The sequence below is a fragment of the Dermacentor variabilis genome, chromosome 1 (assembly GCF_050947875.1).
Source record: "Dermacentor variabilis isolate Ectoservices chromosome 1, ASM5094787v1, whole genome shotgun sequence".
Taxonomy (NCBI): Eukaryota; Metazoa; Arthropoda; class Arachnida; order Ixodida; family Ixodidae; genus Dermacentor; species Dermacentor variabilis.
Window position 1 is genome coordinate 185,317,839 of NC_134568.1, and position 18,684 is coordinate 185,336,522.

The following is an 18,684-nucleotide window of genomic DNA, read 5'->3' on the forward strand; positions in this document are numbered from 1 at the left end:
AAGCGCGCGTAAAATGACACGATATCAATAAACAAATTTTACGTAGCTTCATATGTTGCAGATAGGCGGCTTCTGTGGCAAAAATAACGTGCTACTCTTAGAAAACAATGTTAAGAATAGCAGCTTACCTGGCTAAAACTACAATTGACACCGGTCGACAAGGGTCGCGGGCGCACCAAAGCAAGTAAAACCATAAAAAAAAATTACTGCACAGACGACTTGCGAGAAAAACTGGGCGTCCGCCAGCGTACGCGCGCATGTTAACAGACGACGCACCTGTTGACAACGGCAGCAAAATTGAAAACGTCACACAACAATAATCGTTATCTGCCTTGATGTTGTATAACCCATGCCTCAAATATATATACGTAACAGAAAGGTGCCAATATCAATTTGCAGTGGAAATAAAGCACTATTATAAGAGCGTACGCGCGCAATCGGTCTCAGGGTCCGCAGCGAAATTACGTTGAATATGCCGCGAAGCGCGTATCTGCCCCAATCATGGAGGGAGGAAACTGAGGAGAGGCCCTACCACCTCCGCGCGCTATAATATAGGAGAAAAGTGTGGAGGAAGTGACATAGTAGGTTCCCCTCTTTTTTGTTGATTTTTTATTTCTTTGCCGTAGCGGTATGGCGGCCACGCTTCTCGGGACATAATGGCGGCTCTGTTTTGGTTCTGTGCGCTCGCGCGTGTTGCTCCGTAGGTTTCGTACCGTGGCAAAGGCGCCCTGCGGGCAGGTTTGCGTTGGTCTCCGTGTTTTGTCGCGCTGCGTTATCTGGACCGTGCTCTCCCGGATGTTGCTGTGGCCAGGTGAGAACTAAAGTTCGCAAAATGAACGCGCATGCAACGCTGTACGCAGTGTACCGCGCCATGGCAATGGCAACGGACGAAGGAATATCCGCGGGAAATTTTGCCCTCTTTGGCGGAATCATGCTAACGTGCTAACGATTGTTTAGTATTGCTGCGGAGCGCGTGGGTCCGAGCAGCACGGTTGCGCGCAGCGCGGCGTGGTTTCGCGAGAAATGTAAACAAGAGAAGAGAGCTGGCCCGATAGGCGGAGCAACGCCATGAGCAACGTCAACTTCCGGCTTCACTTTAGCTTCACAAAGAGTGACGTCAGGGCCTCTCCTGAGTTTCCTTCCTCCGTGGCCCCAATCCAGTTCGCTCGCAGCGCCCTCGTAAAATTTTCCACACGCGGCGCCTCAGCGAGAGAGCGCCATTCGGCCCACTCGACCATAGCCTAGTACACTCGAATTTGAGTGCACGAATCGCTTTGGGGCCCTAAGCGCTAGAACGACCCGGGAAAAATAACGCTTAACCCCCCCACCCCCACCCCCCAATCACTCCGTCTACTGGGTATTGGGGACCATGGGAGTGCGGGTAATGGGACGAATGGGACGGCCGGAGCAAATCTAGTTGGTGCGCGCCAATCTCGGAGGCCATGACCTTCGCTCCAATGGGAAAACCTGGGGAAAACGAGCGAAGGAGGCACTGCAGTGATCAGCTGCGCGCGGGCGGCGCGTTTGTGCTAGAACTTCGTTTGTGCTGCATTAATGACGCTCGAATGCATGCGCCGACTAAAGTTTATCCTCATGCCCAGGGAGAACACGGTGTCTAAGATATGCAGGTGACGTTTATGTATCCGATGCCGTTTGATATTACGGTAACTACGAAACAGAAGATAGATAGGCTTTTCTGCACATACAAGCGGTTGTGCGGAAAAGACGAATTCAACATTTGTAGAGTTTTTGGTTTGCAAAAAGCATTGAAGTATTTCTCCCTTTCTTGGCACTCAAGGAATCGGCCCTCTATGATGCGGTTACAACAGGCGATGAATTATCTGTTCGCCGACTCCTAGACGACAATGCTCCATTTACCATCACCAACAATGTAAGTGAAAACGCTCAATCGCTTTTCAAGCAACTTAATTCATGCTACCCACTTCTTTTCAGGATGGCGAAAACTACCTTCATCTGCTGGCTAAGCAAAATTTCTGTACATTGCCACCACAAGACAGTGCTTTAAGGCAGAAACGTCGGCGCAACATCATTTATATGCTTTCCGATGAAGGGCTTCGCCCCGACCTCCGCGATTCGGTAAGCTTGAAAGCTATCCAGTTTTTCCTGGCAGAAGCTATGTATGGTACGCTGAGTTTTGTGTGTACAAGTTTACGTGATCCGCATGGTAGCATCTCAAGCAGACACCTAATGCGGTGACGCCGCGTTATATCGCGGACAAATCTACGAAGTTAACTGCATTTCGTGTAAGCTAATTGCGTTAGAATGTCACCTCATAATAAGGTAAATTAAAGGTGTTTGGGATATGACGAAATTAAACAATATTCTATCCCTCAAAATGAATCATGTATATATTTCCACATTTCTGTGCTTCGTGTGAGATTAACGTACATTAATTTAATTGTTAGCCGCAGATATATAATATTGTCCAGCTTCCTGCTTAATCGACTTCCATATAATGTCGAAAGCTTTCATAGTTCTCTATGTAGACTTGCATCCCCCTCCCCATTTTTTAATGTATAATATATAACTTGATACCTAGCAGAGGAAAACTTGCCAATGTACATTTATTATTATATGTGTTATTGTGCTTCAGATGGGCAGAACTCCTATGCACTATGCCATCCAGAATTCAGACCCACACCTTTTCAAGATATTACTTCAGTGTTCTCCAAATCCACCTGATGACATATGTGTGAGTACTTAATTACTCTGCACGTAGACGTGCATGCACCCACATACTTTTTGATAAAAACTTGTGGCAGCAATTAGAATGGCAAGGCAGACATTGATGTTGAATTCCAATGGCGGAGTCGGAGCAGCCGACGGACTCCGTGAGCGAGCACGCGTCTCTGGCGCAGAGCAACGCCTCCAAATCCGCGAGTGGAACACAACCTGCGCCGCTGGAGCAAGGCGGAAACGGAACTTGTATCGCCGAGTTACCCAGGATACCTTGCGTGTTGTCACTTCCTTCCGCTGTTTGCTCCCACCACCGCCGCACCGGCCGCACCGGTCACTTGTCTCTTCAGTGCCGTTCACCTGTCATTTTTTTTTAAAGTGCGGAATGGATATCTCGCCAAGCGTGTAGCAGCTTTTGCTTCCTCGCGGGTCGTGACCGGTGGCACCTCCCAGCAGACAAACGTGGTAAAGGATATACGTCACGCAGAGTTCCGGTCCACTCCGCCGATTTTGGCGGAGCATCTTTTTCTGCTCCACGGAATGACTCCTGCTCTGAATCCACTCCGACTCTCTCATTGGAACACCTTACTCCCGCTCTCACTCCGTCATTGGAACAAACTTGCTCCGAAACGAGCAGAAAAACTTGCTCCAACTCCGCCATTGGAATTCAACATGAGTGAATGCACTGCAAACATATATAACAAACTATAAATATGTACGTATCATTTTGAGCATGTGACACTGGCAGCTGGACAGTTCAGTAGGGTTACTTATCTTCCAAAACTGATCGAATACACTCGCAAGTATGTAAGTACATACATGAAATGGCAATGGTCAGTGTGTGCTTTCACAAGCATTACCTCCTGTATTATCACTAATGCTTTCACTAAAGTTAAGCTGTGCATTTCTATTGAGCCAGCAATGAATGAACGAAAAACAAGTTTACTAAGAAATATGGCAATGGTCTGATAGTTGACATTTGAGATGATTGTGATATACAAGATAGCATAAAAAAGTTTTGAGACTGGCTCTGTTTTAAAGAGAGCAACTTATTTATGTTCATTCAAATACTATCATATTCAAAATAGTCCCCTTGCACAGCAATACAGCACTCCCAGCGTTCCTGCCAGTTAGCGAATATGTCCTGGAAGTCTTTTTTTTCTCAAACGAGTCGAGCACCCTTCTGCAATTCAAATTTAAGTTAAGCAATCATGTCAAAATGACAACATTCAAGCTGGGTTTATAAGTTTGTATAGAGCGTGAAATCAGTGGGAGCGAAAACTGACGAATGACCAGTCTTTTATGTTGAGGGTCACCACTACAGAGACGAAACTTAGGTGCAAGGGTACAACCCTGAGACAAAGCAGCAGACATCACAGTGGAAAAGCCTAATGTCTCCACGATTGAAAAAAGGCTAAGGCCGTTATTTGTAGTGCTGCTTTTTTTCAATACTATTCCTTTTCGAGCTTCATCAGTGGTCGGAATGCCACTCCACCTGTGTTATCAGCGGGATCAGCTGACTGTGGACGGTGAATGATAAGAGTGGCATAAAATCATGCAGGAGGCATCGCTACAAAATTGCAACCTAGGCGTGTTTGCAGCTTGATAAAATACATGCTCACAGTCCTTTTCAGCACTCATTATATCGATGAGATCAGCTGGCTGTGAAGAGTAGGTGACAAGAGTGGCAATTGAGCAGAAGGCATTGCTACAAAATCGTGGGCTAGGCATGTCCGCAGCTCGACAGTGTGCATTCGCATAGTCTCCATACGACAGTGAAATCCTGATAATTCGAATTCTCTTAATTTGAATTTATCAATAATTTTAACTGCTCTGTTGGTCCCAGCCAGTTCCTGTGTATCTAAACAGACGAACACTCCTGTGAATTCGAATTCCAAAAACCGTGCAACAGTTATTTCTAACAAAATTTATCACTCCCATAGACCGTTCTTTGGACAAACCCAAGCCAAAGGCGAAGGGTCGCTGCGTCACTAGCTACTGTAATGTCACTTGCCATAAATATTATGAAAGACGTACGGGAAGCAGAGCTGTATGTGCCCTGCTTTCCCATTTCCCATCTGGCTTCAAAGCAGCAGGAAGGAGTCCCATGGCATGCTTGATCATGTTACCTAGCACTCACCAGTGTAGCTTAGAAGATGGAATGCAAATAGCTGCTGGTTGTGCCTTTGTCAGAAAACTCGTGCATGTACATCCACAGAGCAGCTTTAAAGGACTGTTACATGAAAGAAAACATTTAAAAACGAGGGCATGCCAACGTATGCAAACGAAACTGTTTACTGATGATGTTAAAAGTTTACAGATGGATTACTGCTCTACTTAAGTTTACAAGCCACTGTGTTGTTTGCACATACTACAAGGCTTCATGGAAATTCAGCTTTTCTGTACATCGTCTTCACCATAAGCTTTTTACAGTGATGATAGAAAATCAGCACATAATTTCCCATTAACTGCCACAGCTTCAAGTTCCAGATGTCCTTGACATTCTGAAAGGGCATGTGGACCATCAACTTCATGATAAATAACCATCATTGCTGTTTTTACAATCATGTACGAATTCCACTTTGAACACACTCCTCAAGTCCTCAGGAGTACTGCAGTTGTGGCATAGTGATAGGTGTGCCCCAGCCATAATCTAGGCTTACTTGCTCATTCACTCATACATCGGCCTCTCTGCATTATCAGCACAAACACCTCCATGGCTGTACAACTCCTTTAAACATTTCCCCAAAACAAACAATGCACTCCATTTTGTTTGGAAGTATTTAGTGCCAGGCAGTATCAATATATTACCACTTTCCCATCATCTTCTCTGTTCAGTGTGTGATGGGCTGTCGATTGCAGATTCTCACTGATAGACTTTTTCTCCAGTCTGTATTACCCATAAATGTTCCTAGATTTATGTCCATAACTCTCTTCATATGTGTGTGTTTGTATAACCAAAATTTGTTCATTACACGGCACATTCCTTTTCAGTATTTGCAGTATTATCTAATACTGCATAATACTGTATAACTAGAAGGCTGCTTACATGCTACACACACCTACTTGTTATTTTTGCTATTTACCAGCAGCTAAACTTGTATAATTAGAAAATTACATTTTACTCATTGTATTCAGATCTGTCTGTTTATCCTGCTCAACCCACACCCCTCTGTGATGCCTTTGGGCCCCGAGGGCGTAAATAAATAAATAAATAAATACTGAGGAAATACACTGAGCAGGGACATTAGCCTGAGTATTAGGAATGAGGTATTTCTGTTTTCGTTGACTGTCTATTACGACCATGCGAGACAGTATACTTCATTAAAAAAAAAAAGAAAAGAAAGAAAGAAAGGAAACCTGCTAATAGTGACTTTTTGCATTTTGCTTGCGGTAATAACCCTTTTGCTTTTTTTACCATCCTCAAAAAGTAATTGTGCATGTTTCTACCACTGCAATTTGCAAAATGTTGCCTCGGAAGGTATGGGAGCTTTTCAGATAGCTTCCTTACAGGCAAAAGCAAAACATAACGCAGGTTCTGAAATTCATTAATTTTAGCCATAAGACATTGAGTGATAAATGTACATGTAAGTTGACGGAAACTCCATTATTAGAAAATGGTGCTTTTTTAATTACTTAAGGGGCCATGACACGGTCATCCAACAGTTCTCTGTTTATATTTATAACTGAGAGTAGAGGGTTCAGTATGGTTATACACACAAAAAACTAAGCTCTCAGCACATATTTTAACCCGAAATTTCAATTTGAAATTGCTGCCTCTCAACTCTTGCCACCGACACCAACCGCCATTTTGGCAAGGCTGTGTGTGACATCAGGAACTACAGCGGCCACCTCTATGTTGTCCGCTTTGAAACAGTTCGAGACCATGTCGGATGTCATTCTCCACACACTCTAGCCACTAGGTGGTAGCAAAAAAATTGCATCACCGCTAAATTGTGCACGCAATTCCTTCACTTGCGCGATAAAAATCAGTAGTAAACCACAGAGATGCGCCAAAACGCAGATGCAAAAATGAAGCAATGCATGGCAGCCATGGCGTATTTTCAGCTCCTGCAATCACTTCCAGTGCATGCAGTACACAAAAGCATGGCCTTTGAGACCGATTTCTAGTACCCGAGGAAGCTGTTTCTGTGGGTGCTTATTTATTTTGTCACTACTTAATGACACCAGACTGCTTCACGGTTCAACTGTGACATTAAAACAATTCAAATACAAATTAATTACTGCAACGAATGCACTCAAATTTTGCCAGCTTGCTGTGGGATGCATAAAGTTTGACATACATGCATAATTTAAGCTCGAAAATTTCATGTCATGGCCCCTTTCAATGTCATGGCCCCTTTAACGATTGAAGATATTTATTTTGACAGCCTGTTATTTATCATTAACATTCCTGTTTCAAGTTTTGTTAAGTATTACAAAAAATTAGTGCATATGGTCAAGGTGAAGGGCGGATAGGGCCGTTTTTAAAAAGTGGTTGGCAACACTGGAACATATGCATTTAAAACAAGAAGTAGGTACAATGTTCTGACCAAAAAAGCAATGATCTATGTTATAATTGTTTCTAGGCTGCCGCCGTGCCCACATTATTGCAAGAGGTGCTTAACAAGTTTAAGGTAAGAAAATATAGATGGACAGAGGTGTACAGTCCATTCTTATTTGTATATTTCTTGTAGCCTGGACTATGCGCTGCTATTCAACAGCATTGTATAACAGATGTACGTAGAATAGTTAACATGTGGTGCCGCACTGATGCCCTCACGGTGAGTGCAACTGAAAAAAGCAGGATTTTCCGTACACTAGCTTTGTAAATGTTCAGATATCTTCCTACACTTTTCTTCCAGAATGGCTGCAATCTTAAGGAACTTGCTATGGAGTCCGGCCACGAAGAAATCATAAGCTTGATACTTGGAGTCGAGCCATCAATGGTGAGCATGGAGCACAACTTCTGACTGTTGGTCACTTAAAGAAGAGCACCAAAGAGGGTTAAGTTCAGCTGTACAGTCGCTAACTGATAATTCGGACTCTATGGGGACCGTCAAAAAGTCAGAAAAATCTGAACTTCGAAATACCAGATTCGCCCGAAAATAAGTGACTTCATTCCGCAAGTGGCCAAGAAAGGTGTGCCATATTCTCAGACCGTCACTTTCTCAGATACCATCAATTTCAATTTAATAGCACAAGACGCATTGGTACCTACAGGTGACGCCATTCTTGGCACAGTGCCAAGCTTGCTATCTTATCTGAGTGCAAAAATGCTACCACTCATTGTTGCATCCGGTGCTAGTCATGCGAAATATTGTGAAAATTTTTTTCAGGCTGCCTCATTTTTAGTAATTTTTTGGTCCTCAATGTGTCCAAAAAATTGGTCACCGATTATGCAGTACCTGTTCAGCCGGAATTAAACGGACGTGAATGAGCTTCTACTTTCTGCACATTTACTTATTTATTATACCTTCAAGCACATAAAGCATTGTAAAGGGTTACACATCAAAATATGAAAATAATACAACAACATTTAGCACATATACAGTGCTAGAGATATCGTCAGTGTTGCGGAAAAAAAAAATGAACAAGACACCTGGCCTGAGTTAGTAAGAACATAAGATCAAAAAGGAAGGAAAGGGTGTCAAACAGTCATCCAGAATTGTCACAATAAATATAGGTGAATAAACACTGATGAAAAAGTGGAATCTGTTATTAATACACTATCTCCAGAAAGGTGGTTTCAGTCGTCGTATGTTATGGAATGAATGATTTTGCAAAAGTGTCATCCTGGATGATGCAAAGTTCAGATGATTGATTGTGCACCATTCAGACTGATGTTGATTTGGCTCCCACCTGTGGCAGGTTCTCTCTTTCTCCACTTTCATTTCCCTTGTTATTTCTACATTTCAATTAAATACAACAATTTGCCTCCCTATGCTCTCTGACTTCATTGTCTCTTGAGATCATGAGGGTGGCTTGTTGGGCTAGTTGGTACATGGTTATGCTAGGAGAATGCCAGCAAACCAGTCACCTTCCTGTCGCTTTGCCTATGTACGTCTGCCTCTCGATATTTTCCCATTTTCTAGTTTGCTGGCATTCTCCTAACATAATCATTTTCTCTTATATCATATGGTTGTGAGTAACAAAGAAAACCAAGCTCCCTTGGACCACCTTATTCTTCTCACCCTGAAAGATTTGTGTTATGAGATTATACTATAGTTAATTACTGCCATACTTATATTTTGAAGTTCCATTTACCAAAGGCTTTCTTATGAGGTAAGTATCATTCCCATGCATCTGCACTTATGCTCAAGAACACATACATTTTGAAATTTGTACATGTACTTTGGTTCCAACCATAATCTCTGTATATACTGTCAGTATAACTTTTAGCAGGTTTTTAGTTTTCAATGGATAGAAATGATGCAAGTATATTTTGCAGCGTCTAGTCCACCATGTGCTTGCAAGAAAAGTTGAGAAAGTAAGAAAGCTCCTTAGGATGGAACGGGGGAATCTGAACCTGGATCTTCGAAACATGGTAAGTGCAGCATATACGCAGATCCTGGGGTGATGTTCGAATATCCTGACCCCCCCCCCCCTCTAATTTATGTGTGCAGCACATGACAAACTCATGAAGTCCTTCTTCCCAGCTGTTACTGTTCTTATGCTTTGGAGAGGTAAGAAAGGTTTAATGATTATTTAAGAGAATCCACTGGCAAAAAACGTGCTGTAATGAAAGCTGACATGGATGTCGATCTTGGCTCTGCCCTCCAACCTAGAAGGCAAAAAAGAAAGGGGGGGGGACAGCACACCCCACTACTTAGTATCCCTTAATTGCTGTATGACTACTGGAATGCTAGTAGCTGCCCTTCTGGCATCCCTCTTTGGTGCTGGTAGAATGCATGTGAGTGTACACTTAGTAGAACTACCGAATGTACCAGTGCATTTTCAGTGAGAATGTCCACTTTAGGTGAGTGGAGTGGCCACCTTCTTTGATTTGTATTTTTGACATTTTAGTTGATCCTCAATGCCCTTATCCCTGTAATAAATCAGTGCCACGGTTATCTGCTTGTCTGCGTTTGTCTCCGGTGAACTGGCACCCGCGAACTCGGTGGGAGGACTGGCATCACTGTCAGGCTTAATGCAGTTAAGGTTCTTTTAATATTTATGTCACAAGTAAGTTGTATTTTCATTAAAAGAAAGTGCACTTGGTGTTACAAGTTAGCCGGCATGTGCTTGATTTGTTTTAAATCCTGTTTGACGTTGACTATGTTAAGTACTGGCTCTTCACTACTGGAATACAGCTGACTTACATACTTCAACTTTAAAATATTTTTGTTCCTTTTATATCGTGCCAAAACTAACATAGAGCTGAATGATTGTTGTCTCTGTATACCTCAGGCAATCAGTTGCATTGGTGCCAGCATAGAAGTATGCTTGATTGCAAACGCTTGTTTAAAAAAGAAATGTGTTTTTAGAATAATCATGGGGATGCGAAAAGTAATAATAATAATAATAATAATAATAATAATAATAATAATAATAATAATAATAATAATAATTGATCATAATTGCTTCCATACAGTTATCATCATCATCATCAATCACGATCTCAAAGCCAGACCACCCACAAAGTCACCTTTGAAAAAAAAAAAAACCTGGATCTGCACCTGGTGTAGCCTGCCATTCAGTGTACAGATACAGAGGCGTCAATGTGTATACTCTTCCTGGGCTGGGATATAATAAGATATTTAATCGTTGCACACATTTGTAATGCATTTCACTTATTGCACTAACATGGTTTAGAAATCACTGCCATTTTGCTTTTTACTTTTCCCTTTACCTCCCAAATTATTTTTGAAGAAACATTCTCAAATGACCAATTTCTTTAGTGCTTTAATGGAATTGGCATATTGAATAAACACAAGAAGTGCATTCAAAATATATTTTACTGACGAACACATGAAGCGGTATGAGCCTTTGTATAGAAGATGAAGTGCAGGAACCAGGGGAGAGGAGAAAAGGAGAATGAAGTTGGAATAAATGTAGACATGATAGACATCAGTTCCACAATAAAGCTAAATATATTGTGTCCTTTTAATTGGAAATGCTACAACAGAGACCAAAGAAAATGTTTAAGTAGAGGATACAGTTGGCTTCTCAGCACAATGACGACACCATTTTCCTCGTCGGCAATGTTAAAAACATCTATATTTTTTTTAGTGTATTGCAGCATCATCTGTGCATAAAAGAGAAAACTGGGCACATGGACTTGCTCAGATAATCTTTGGTAAGAGAAATTGGGACTTTCTGTCAAGGACGATCCCAGCTTGTCCACATAGAGGGCGTGCAAAATGTGTGGACGTGCTGAGCTCATCTACAGGAGGTAAAGGGGGTTAATGTATACGGGCTTTGTTTTTCATTCTTTGTTGGACAGCTGCTGGGGACCTGTGCCTTCTTGGCAAATGTCCAGGATGCATCATGCTGTCGGCTTCCTGCACTGCCGTTTTGTGCCAGACATGTGATGATCACCAGCAACACCCACTGTGGTTGCTTAGTGGCTTTGGTGTTGTGCTGCTAAGCATGAGGCCATGGGATCAAAGCCAGGCCATGGCGGCCACATTTCAGTGGGGTGAAATACAAAAGTACCCGTGTACTTAGATTTAAATGCACGTTAAAGATACCCAGGTGGTCAAAATTAATTCGGAGTTACTTACTACGGATCATGGTTTTTGGTATGTAAAACCCCATAATTTAACCACTACAGTGAGTGGCAGTGAAAAGTGCTTGGTAGCTATGTACTGTTGTGGCTATATATGTTGCAACAAATGCATGCACACTACTGTTAAGCTACCAAAGGTTGCTATTGCTTTATTATAATTGTAATATCATACAAGCCTAATAGGAGACAGTGCTATATTAGAGGGGCCCATTGCACACTTTTCCAGTGAGAGGCACTGGTTACTGTGGGCACGGATATAGTACAACTAGTTAGGTTAGTGAATGTCTCTAGAATCGTTTATCCCTGCTTACAACAGCAACACCAGCAATATATTATGCCATCAAAATTTTCTTGAGTCTTCAGAATTGTTTTTTTTCTTTTCATAGTCAGCATGGTCAACTCTTGAACATATTGAAATTTATAACTGATGCATCGTCAATTTTAGTGACATGTTAATTCCCATCATTGTATTAATTTTATCCACTTGTAGTCATTGCCATAAAATTTGAGCTATTCGTTGCTCTCGTGAAAATTCTAACAAGCAGATCATGCAACTATTGTTCTAAATGGTCAGCCGTTGAGTCTCGATTGTTGCATAATTGGGTGAGAGCAGCCAATTTTAGTGAAAGTTTGCAATATAGTCATATACCTTTATGACAAAACAAATGTTACTTGAAAGCTTTAGCAATAGTTGGTCTCACTCCCAGATAAATTCTTTATGGACTATTTTTCATTGTGTCTGACTATTAAACAACTGCAAATTTTCACTTCACAGCAGCACACGTAGCCACACTTCCAGAACTTGAAGAAAGGGGGTTAACCGAGGGGCCCGATTTTTATTAATTGTATCATAAGAAACCAACAAACAAAGACACCAAGAAGAACACAGGGGAAATTACTTGTACTGACTAATTGAAATAAAAAAAGTTAAATTAATGGAATTGAAAGTGGATGAAAAAACAACTTGCCGCTGGTGGGGAACGATCCCATGTCTGCATTATGCTTGCGATGCTCTACCAATTGAGCTACCACGGTGCTGTCTTCCCATCCACTTTCTGGGGTATTTATGTGTTACTACTAGAGCTAACCCTGGGAGTGTTAGCCAGCAACACCACTCACAAACCTTGGTGGCAGATGTGGAACATCCTTTCTGCCACAGGCGTCACGAGTACATAATCTTTTTGGGTGAAGGCAACTGGTCAATAAACCCACACATGCTACCTGAAGGCATCAATGTTGCAGGATTTAAGACCCTCGCTATGTAATGAACGAGAAGAAAGGGGATTAACCGAGGGGCCCGATCTTTATTAATCATATCATAAGAAGCCAACAAACAAAGACACCAAGGAGAACACAGGGGAAATCACTTGTACTGACTAAATGAAATAAAAACATTATAAATTAATGGAATTGAAGGTCCGAAAAAATTGGGCCCCTCGGCAACATTGATGCCTTCAGGTAGCACGTGTGTGCTTATTGACCAGTTTCTTTCACCCAAAAAGATCACATACTCGTGACACATGCGGCAGAAAGGATGTTCCACATCCGCTGCCAAGATTTGTGAGGGGTGGCACTGGCTAACACTCCCAGGGTTAGCTCTAGTAGTAACACATAAATACTCCAGAAAGTGGATTGGAAGACGGTGCCGCGGTAGCTCAATTGGTAGAGCATTGCACGCATAATCCGAAGATGTGTAATCATTCCCCACCTGCGGCATGTTGATTTTTCATCTACTTTCAACTCCATTAATTTATAATTTCTTTATTTCAATTAGTCAGTACAAGTAATTTCCCCACTGTTCCCTTTGGTGTCTGTGTTGGCCTCTTGTGATACTTCTGGAACTTGTCACTCTTGTTGACTCAATGCACATACCCTGCCTAACGCGGTGTTGCATGTAAGCCCTCCATTTAACGCATTTCCTTTAATTCAAACTTTTTTTTCGAGCATACTTTTGGGCCCCTTCAAGTTCAAATTATCGAGATTTGACTGTATTATTCTTATTATTATTACCTATTTTGTCATTTCACATAATTACGCATCCACTATTAAATTGTGTATGCACAAATAGAAATTACTTATAGACTAATAAGTAGCAAATGCAAATACCTAATGGACTCACATTAATCTAATAAAAAATTGTGTAGATGAATATCTTCTTATCAGACTAATTAGGTTGTACATTAAATGCAACTATTAGGTTAATACAAATCCGTATTGAGATTTTTGCAAGGGTATGCTCACATATTCAGGTTAAATATAGCAGCAGCAGCACATTTTTTTTTTTCTGGAATCCAGGATACACAATGCATGTTGCACTTGCAGAGTGACCACGGTGCCCCAATTCTATACTATGCCATTGCTAACAAGGATACGGACATTGTGAGGCTTCTTGTGTCAGCAGGCTGTCACATCTTTACACTTATGCGTGATGCGGACAATGTAAGTTATAGTGTATCTTGATACTGCAACTTGACAAACTTAACTTTCATGTGTGTCCCTCCATGAGCAGCAAGAGATTCCCGTTCTTTTCTCTGCTCTTACCACGGATATGAGCCCCAAATTGGCCAATGCACTGATGCCAAAGGACTTGCCAAGTCAGCGGGAAGTCATCAGAAGACTTTTGTACAAGGTGAGGACCCTGTAAATACATGTGACATTTTCAGTGTTGATCTGCTAAAATACATTCATCACTTGTGAATTTACAGAGCAGGACTATTCTGGAAGTTGCCCTTGAGAAAAGAATACCTCCAGTGACATTAGAAATACTTATATACCGTGGAGGTGCTGAGCTGCTGGCTGGAAGAAACCCGGTAACAATACAATCACATCTTTTGGTAATTTCATAGTTTCTGGACAGGAGTAACCAACTGTCTAAGTACTAAGTATATAGGGTACTGTTTTTTGTTTTAATCTAGGATAACAATACAGTGAGAGACATTGCTCAGCATGCTGAACAATATGAATATGTTGAAGCTGTTGATAAGGTAAGTTCCTATATTATTGTCACATGTCATCATTAAAATGTCAACTTGATTTTTTTGTGTTGCTGTTTTGAAAAATTCAGGTTGTTAGGGAGTGGGTGAAAAATCCCACAAGTTATCCTGATCAGCGGCAGCTACTAGCCTTATGTGGGTATGACCACATCACAGAGCTTTTTCCAAGAGTAAGAATCTTGAAAATTATAGCCTTAGTTAATCAGATGACTACTCGCCACTTATGTGTTCTTCCTTTTTTTAATTTCTGCTAAACAGGAATCGCTGATGCAGTTGCCACCTGATACTGTCAAATACCTGGAAGGTGTTACGGATTACCAGGTGTGGTATATGCACAAGCACAAGACTTAGTGCAGAGTGACATGTTTGAATCTCCCTAGAAAAAAAATGTGTTAAAGCAGCACTAAAGAGCAACATTAAATTAGTTTATATGTACTGGTAAAGTAGTCTTTCAATACTGTTATTTACTAAGGTAGAATACTGGGCTAGTTAGAAATTTGGAGTAGCGCATCAAAATTCAGGGAGAAAGAAAAGGAAAGGTTCAGGACCAAGAAAATGTGCAGATGCTCTTATTTACATTCATTTGAAGAAAAAAAAGTAGAAAATCACCCCCCCCCCCTTTTTTTTTCCTGTTTTTGAATTTTTGGTTAGACCTGGGCACTGGTATGTTAGCGTGACATCATGAATTTTAAAGTACTTTCATGTAGTTTGGCCATCTTGTTGCAGGAAAGGTTATGAAAACCTTACAGGTTGAGCCATCTGGAATGGAATATTGTCCTTCTTTACTAATAATTACTAGGCTCGAGTAAACACTGTCAAAAGCAAGGTTACTTTGCTTTAGTATTATGCTTTGCTACCATGTTACAGTAGCTGTTTTACCTTGCAATGATGCTTTGCTATTATAAATGCATGATTTGCTGATACAGCTTAACATTCCTCTTTAAAGAAAAGATCACTTCTCTCTTGTGATGTTACTCATGAAAGGCTTGGCATCACCTTTGGATAACAAAAATTTACAACTATAAGTACAATAACTATAACTACAACTTATAGGTCTGATCACATTTTGGGAAATGCAAAAAACACCCGTGTCCTGTGCAGTGGGAGCACGTTAAAGATCCCCTAGCGGCCAAATTAATCCGTAGTCCCCCGCTACGGCATGCCTCATAATCAAAATCATGGTTTTTTCACATAAAACCCCAGAATTATATTCAGTTCACATTATGGGTAAGCGTTCTGTGGAGCAACACAGTTTTAAAACCAACTGCACGCCCCTCTTTCTGTGGTCTGTTAAATTGAGCATCTTCTACGCGTAACCTAGGATATTCGATCACACCAAGGTGCCTTGCATCACCCTACTTGTGGAATAGAAAAGTAAACAATAACGTCGTAGTATATACATCCTTGGGTGAGGCATGTGTGGTTGCCATTTGGGTGAGTTTCGGCTGGCATTGTCTGTTATTTTGCTCATGTAGCCAATCACTGGTTTATCCTTCAAACTGAAATGCCTTTACTAGTTTCCCACTCTCCACAGGATGAAAGCATTAAAAACTACATAATCAAAAGCTCTATGAAGTCATTGGAGAGCTTCAGTATTGCAACAAATATAGCCATTTTCAAGAGTGTCCAGGGCCATCAACTCTAAAAGCTTGGAGGACAGTAAATTGTCCCTTATTTTTTAGTTCTTATTGTGGTAGCAATTATACGGATACTCCAGGTGAATTTTTGCCGTCAGCATTGCCTTAATGTTCCGTATATATTTATGTATATGTATGATATATGTTTATCTATGCCATGTATGCGAGATAGATGCTGTACTGCTTAACCGCCAAAGTTGCTCAGACCAGGTCTCAAGTTCATGACTGAATTATTCTTCAGAATATTTAGAATTCCAGTGTGACAAAAAGTAGCGAAACATTTCTTTGACAGCGCATGCCTTTTCTTTTTTAATCATCTCAGACTATTAAAAAGTGTATAACAATATTAATGCTCACAATCTGAAAGTGATGTAACCTCATCGGTACCACTCTTTATGGGCAGCGCAGTGGCACTTGTGTAATGCCATTACAGGCCTTACACGGCATGTCAAAGCTTATAAGGGAGCCGGAAGTTTTGGCACATGCGCATATGCCACATCCGGAATAGTTTTACCCGCGTATAGTTAATCCTAGTTGAAAATAGCCAGGATTTCCAATTGGTTTTTTGAACACAATCGGACCCAGTTGGTCTTTCAATTGGATTCGTTGGGACCCATTTAAAAAACAACAAAAAGAAGAAAAAAACAAGCTTGTATGGGTCTTAACTTTGATACGACACTGATAGACTTGAAATTCATTTCAAGAAGCTTAGTCATATATGAACACATTGTGGAAATTCTCTGCAGTGACATACCAAGCATTCACCACTTCACTATGAGATACATGACAGGTGCTATATATGTAAGAAAAGTTTGGTTGACCAAGCGGTGCCATATGGTTAAAGAGAAATTGGTAAAGTTTCGAGACAGATTGTTAACTTCACAAAAAGAAGCTGAATACTTTTCTGCTATTGATCTCACCAAAATACAAATATTTTTTATTTGAAGATACATCATAATTATGCTATTATTATTAACTATTTTGTTTTTTCATGGCATTACTCATCCATTGACTTGCATTTGGGTCCGATAGGGACCAACCGGCATATCTAGCCCCACTAACTAATTGGATGTCTAGTGATGTCTAATTGAAGCCAAATGGGCATACAATGATGTCTAATTGGAACCAATTGGACTTCTGATAATGTCCATTTAGAACCAATTGGGTCCCATTTAAAAACCCTTGTTTGACTTTGTTGAAATTGATCTTTTTTAATGGGTGTCACCATCCGAGGACTTCAGGCGCAATGCTAAACCTTACTAGTGCTCTCATTTCTTCACCCTTCAGATGAAATTGCCACTTTTATTCGAAGTAACCACCAATAGCCATGGCATATCCATTTAAGAGTCAAACAGCCGATTACAAACATATCTAGCTGTGCTTTATGTCCAAGTATATAATAATAATAATAATAATAATAATAATAATAATAATAATAATAATAATAATAATAATAATAATCAATGCAAAACTCGGGCTAGAAACGTGCTTCGCCACAGCCAGGGCTCAATACTACCCAAACTGGTACTACCCAGATAACGTTTCTCGCCACCACCAGGCGCCGCTTCTATACCTCAAACTTCAGCACAAGACGCCTATAGGGGCACGAAATGCGTCTGCTGTTGGGGGTGAGCTCCACCACTGGAAAAGCTGGCGCCATCATCGGCGTGACGTGGCATGAGGGATCACGTGGACACAGCGGCTGCATCGGCTGCTTCGGAAGTGCCGGAGCGAGCTGAAAACAAAAGTTTAAAGTTCCATCTGCGCTGCAGTTCTGATCAAGTGCTGAGGCTTTACCGCCTTGGGTGTCTGCTTGACAACATTTGAAAATACTATAATAGGTAGTGGCTGCCTTTAGAGGTGTGCAGCATGGTAGACTCGGTGCCGCAGTGCCGGACGTACGCAACGGAGCCCAGTGTGAGCCTTATTCACACATAGCCGCAGGACAAGGAGCTGCGTGAAGCTTGGCTTGCGAAACTTAGAACCGTTAGACAGCCATCGGCTACAACTCGGGTATGCAGCAAGCACAGACGTGCGAGGAAAATTTTTGCTACGGCGCCAGGACTGTGCAATGTTCGGTGAGTAGCAGAAAATGCGCACTGAGACGCTCGCCTGCGCCCGCTGCCGGGCTAATGTCATGACGCTTTATTAGGTCTATGAACTTGGTGGTACTAGATTCTGGCAAGTTCACTAGAATGGAAAGGGAGCGGTAAGAAGCGCATTAAAAAAAGGCATGGCATAGATGGTCATGTTTGTGTTATGAATTAATGCACTGGATTACGAAAAAGAAGCAAAGGGAAATCGCACGCTGAGAAGACCGACAAATATACAGTGCGACGCAACTTGAGAAATAATATTGAAATGTCCAAGAATTTAGAAGACAAGAAAAGATTGAATCGTCACGATAGCACATCACAGTCGCCGTAGGCGTCGAAGTCTTTACAACGAAATTATTTTAACAGTTCTGATAGCGTCCACGCAACAATGGTTGCTAGTGTGCTGTCAAATGCTCATATGCTGTGGCCTAAAGCTCAGGACACGGTGCAAAAACGCGCTAACAGCGAAAGCAAAACATTGTGCACGGACATATGCATGCAGATGCGCAGTCAGTCGCTGAACCCGTGCG

At 41.5% G+C, this 18,684-nt stretch overlaps 1 protein-coding gene across 9 annotated transcripts in view; it reads left to right on the forward strand.

Moving 5' to 3' along the window:
• Positions 1–1,203: 1,203 nt before the first annotated feature.
• The window catches only part of LOC142589356 (uncharacterized), a 28,097-nt gene continuing 10,616 nt past the window's right edge, over positions 1,204–18,684 (forward strand). Inside the window, exons 1-14 of one of the 9 annotated variants that reach the window (XR_012829860.1) lie at positions 1,204–1,664; positions 1,799–1,891; positions 1,954–2,097; positions 2,615–2,713; positions 7,287–7,334; positions 7,395–7,481; positions 7,563–7,646; positions 9,149–9,244; positions 13,751–13,867; positions 13,938–14,057; positions 14,134–14,262; positions 14,344–14,412; positions 14,493–14,591; positions 14,680–14,742. Coding sequence is in view for 7 of the 9 variants with exons in the window: in XM_075700906.1 (XP_075557021.1) it covers positions 1,623–1,664; positions 1,799–1,891; positions 1,954–2,097; positions 2,615–2,713; positions 7,287–7,334; positions 7,395–7,481; positions 7,563–7,646; positions 9,149–9,244; positions 13,751–13,867; positions 13,938–14,057; positions 14,134–14,262; positions 14,344–14,412; positions 14,493–14,591; positions 14,680–14,742 (1,290 nt within the window). In the remaining 2 variants the exon portion in view is untranslated. The remainder of the gene's footprint in view (positions 1,665–1,798; positions 1,892–1,953; positions 2,098–2,614; positions 2,714–7,286; positions 7,335–7,394; positions 7,482–7,562; positions 7,647–9,148; positions 9,245–13,750; positions 13,868–13,937; positions 14,058–14,133; positions 14,263–14,343; positions 14,413–14,492; positions 14,592–14,679; positions 14,743–18,684) is intronic. The other 8 variants (XR_012829859.1, XM_075700906.1, XM_075700905.1 and 5 more) reach the window with 8 other exon arrangements.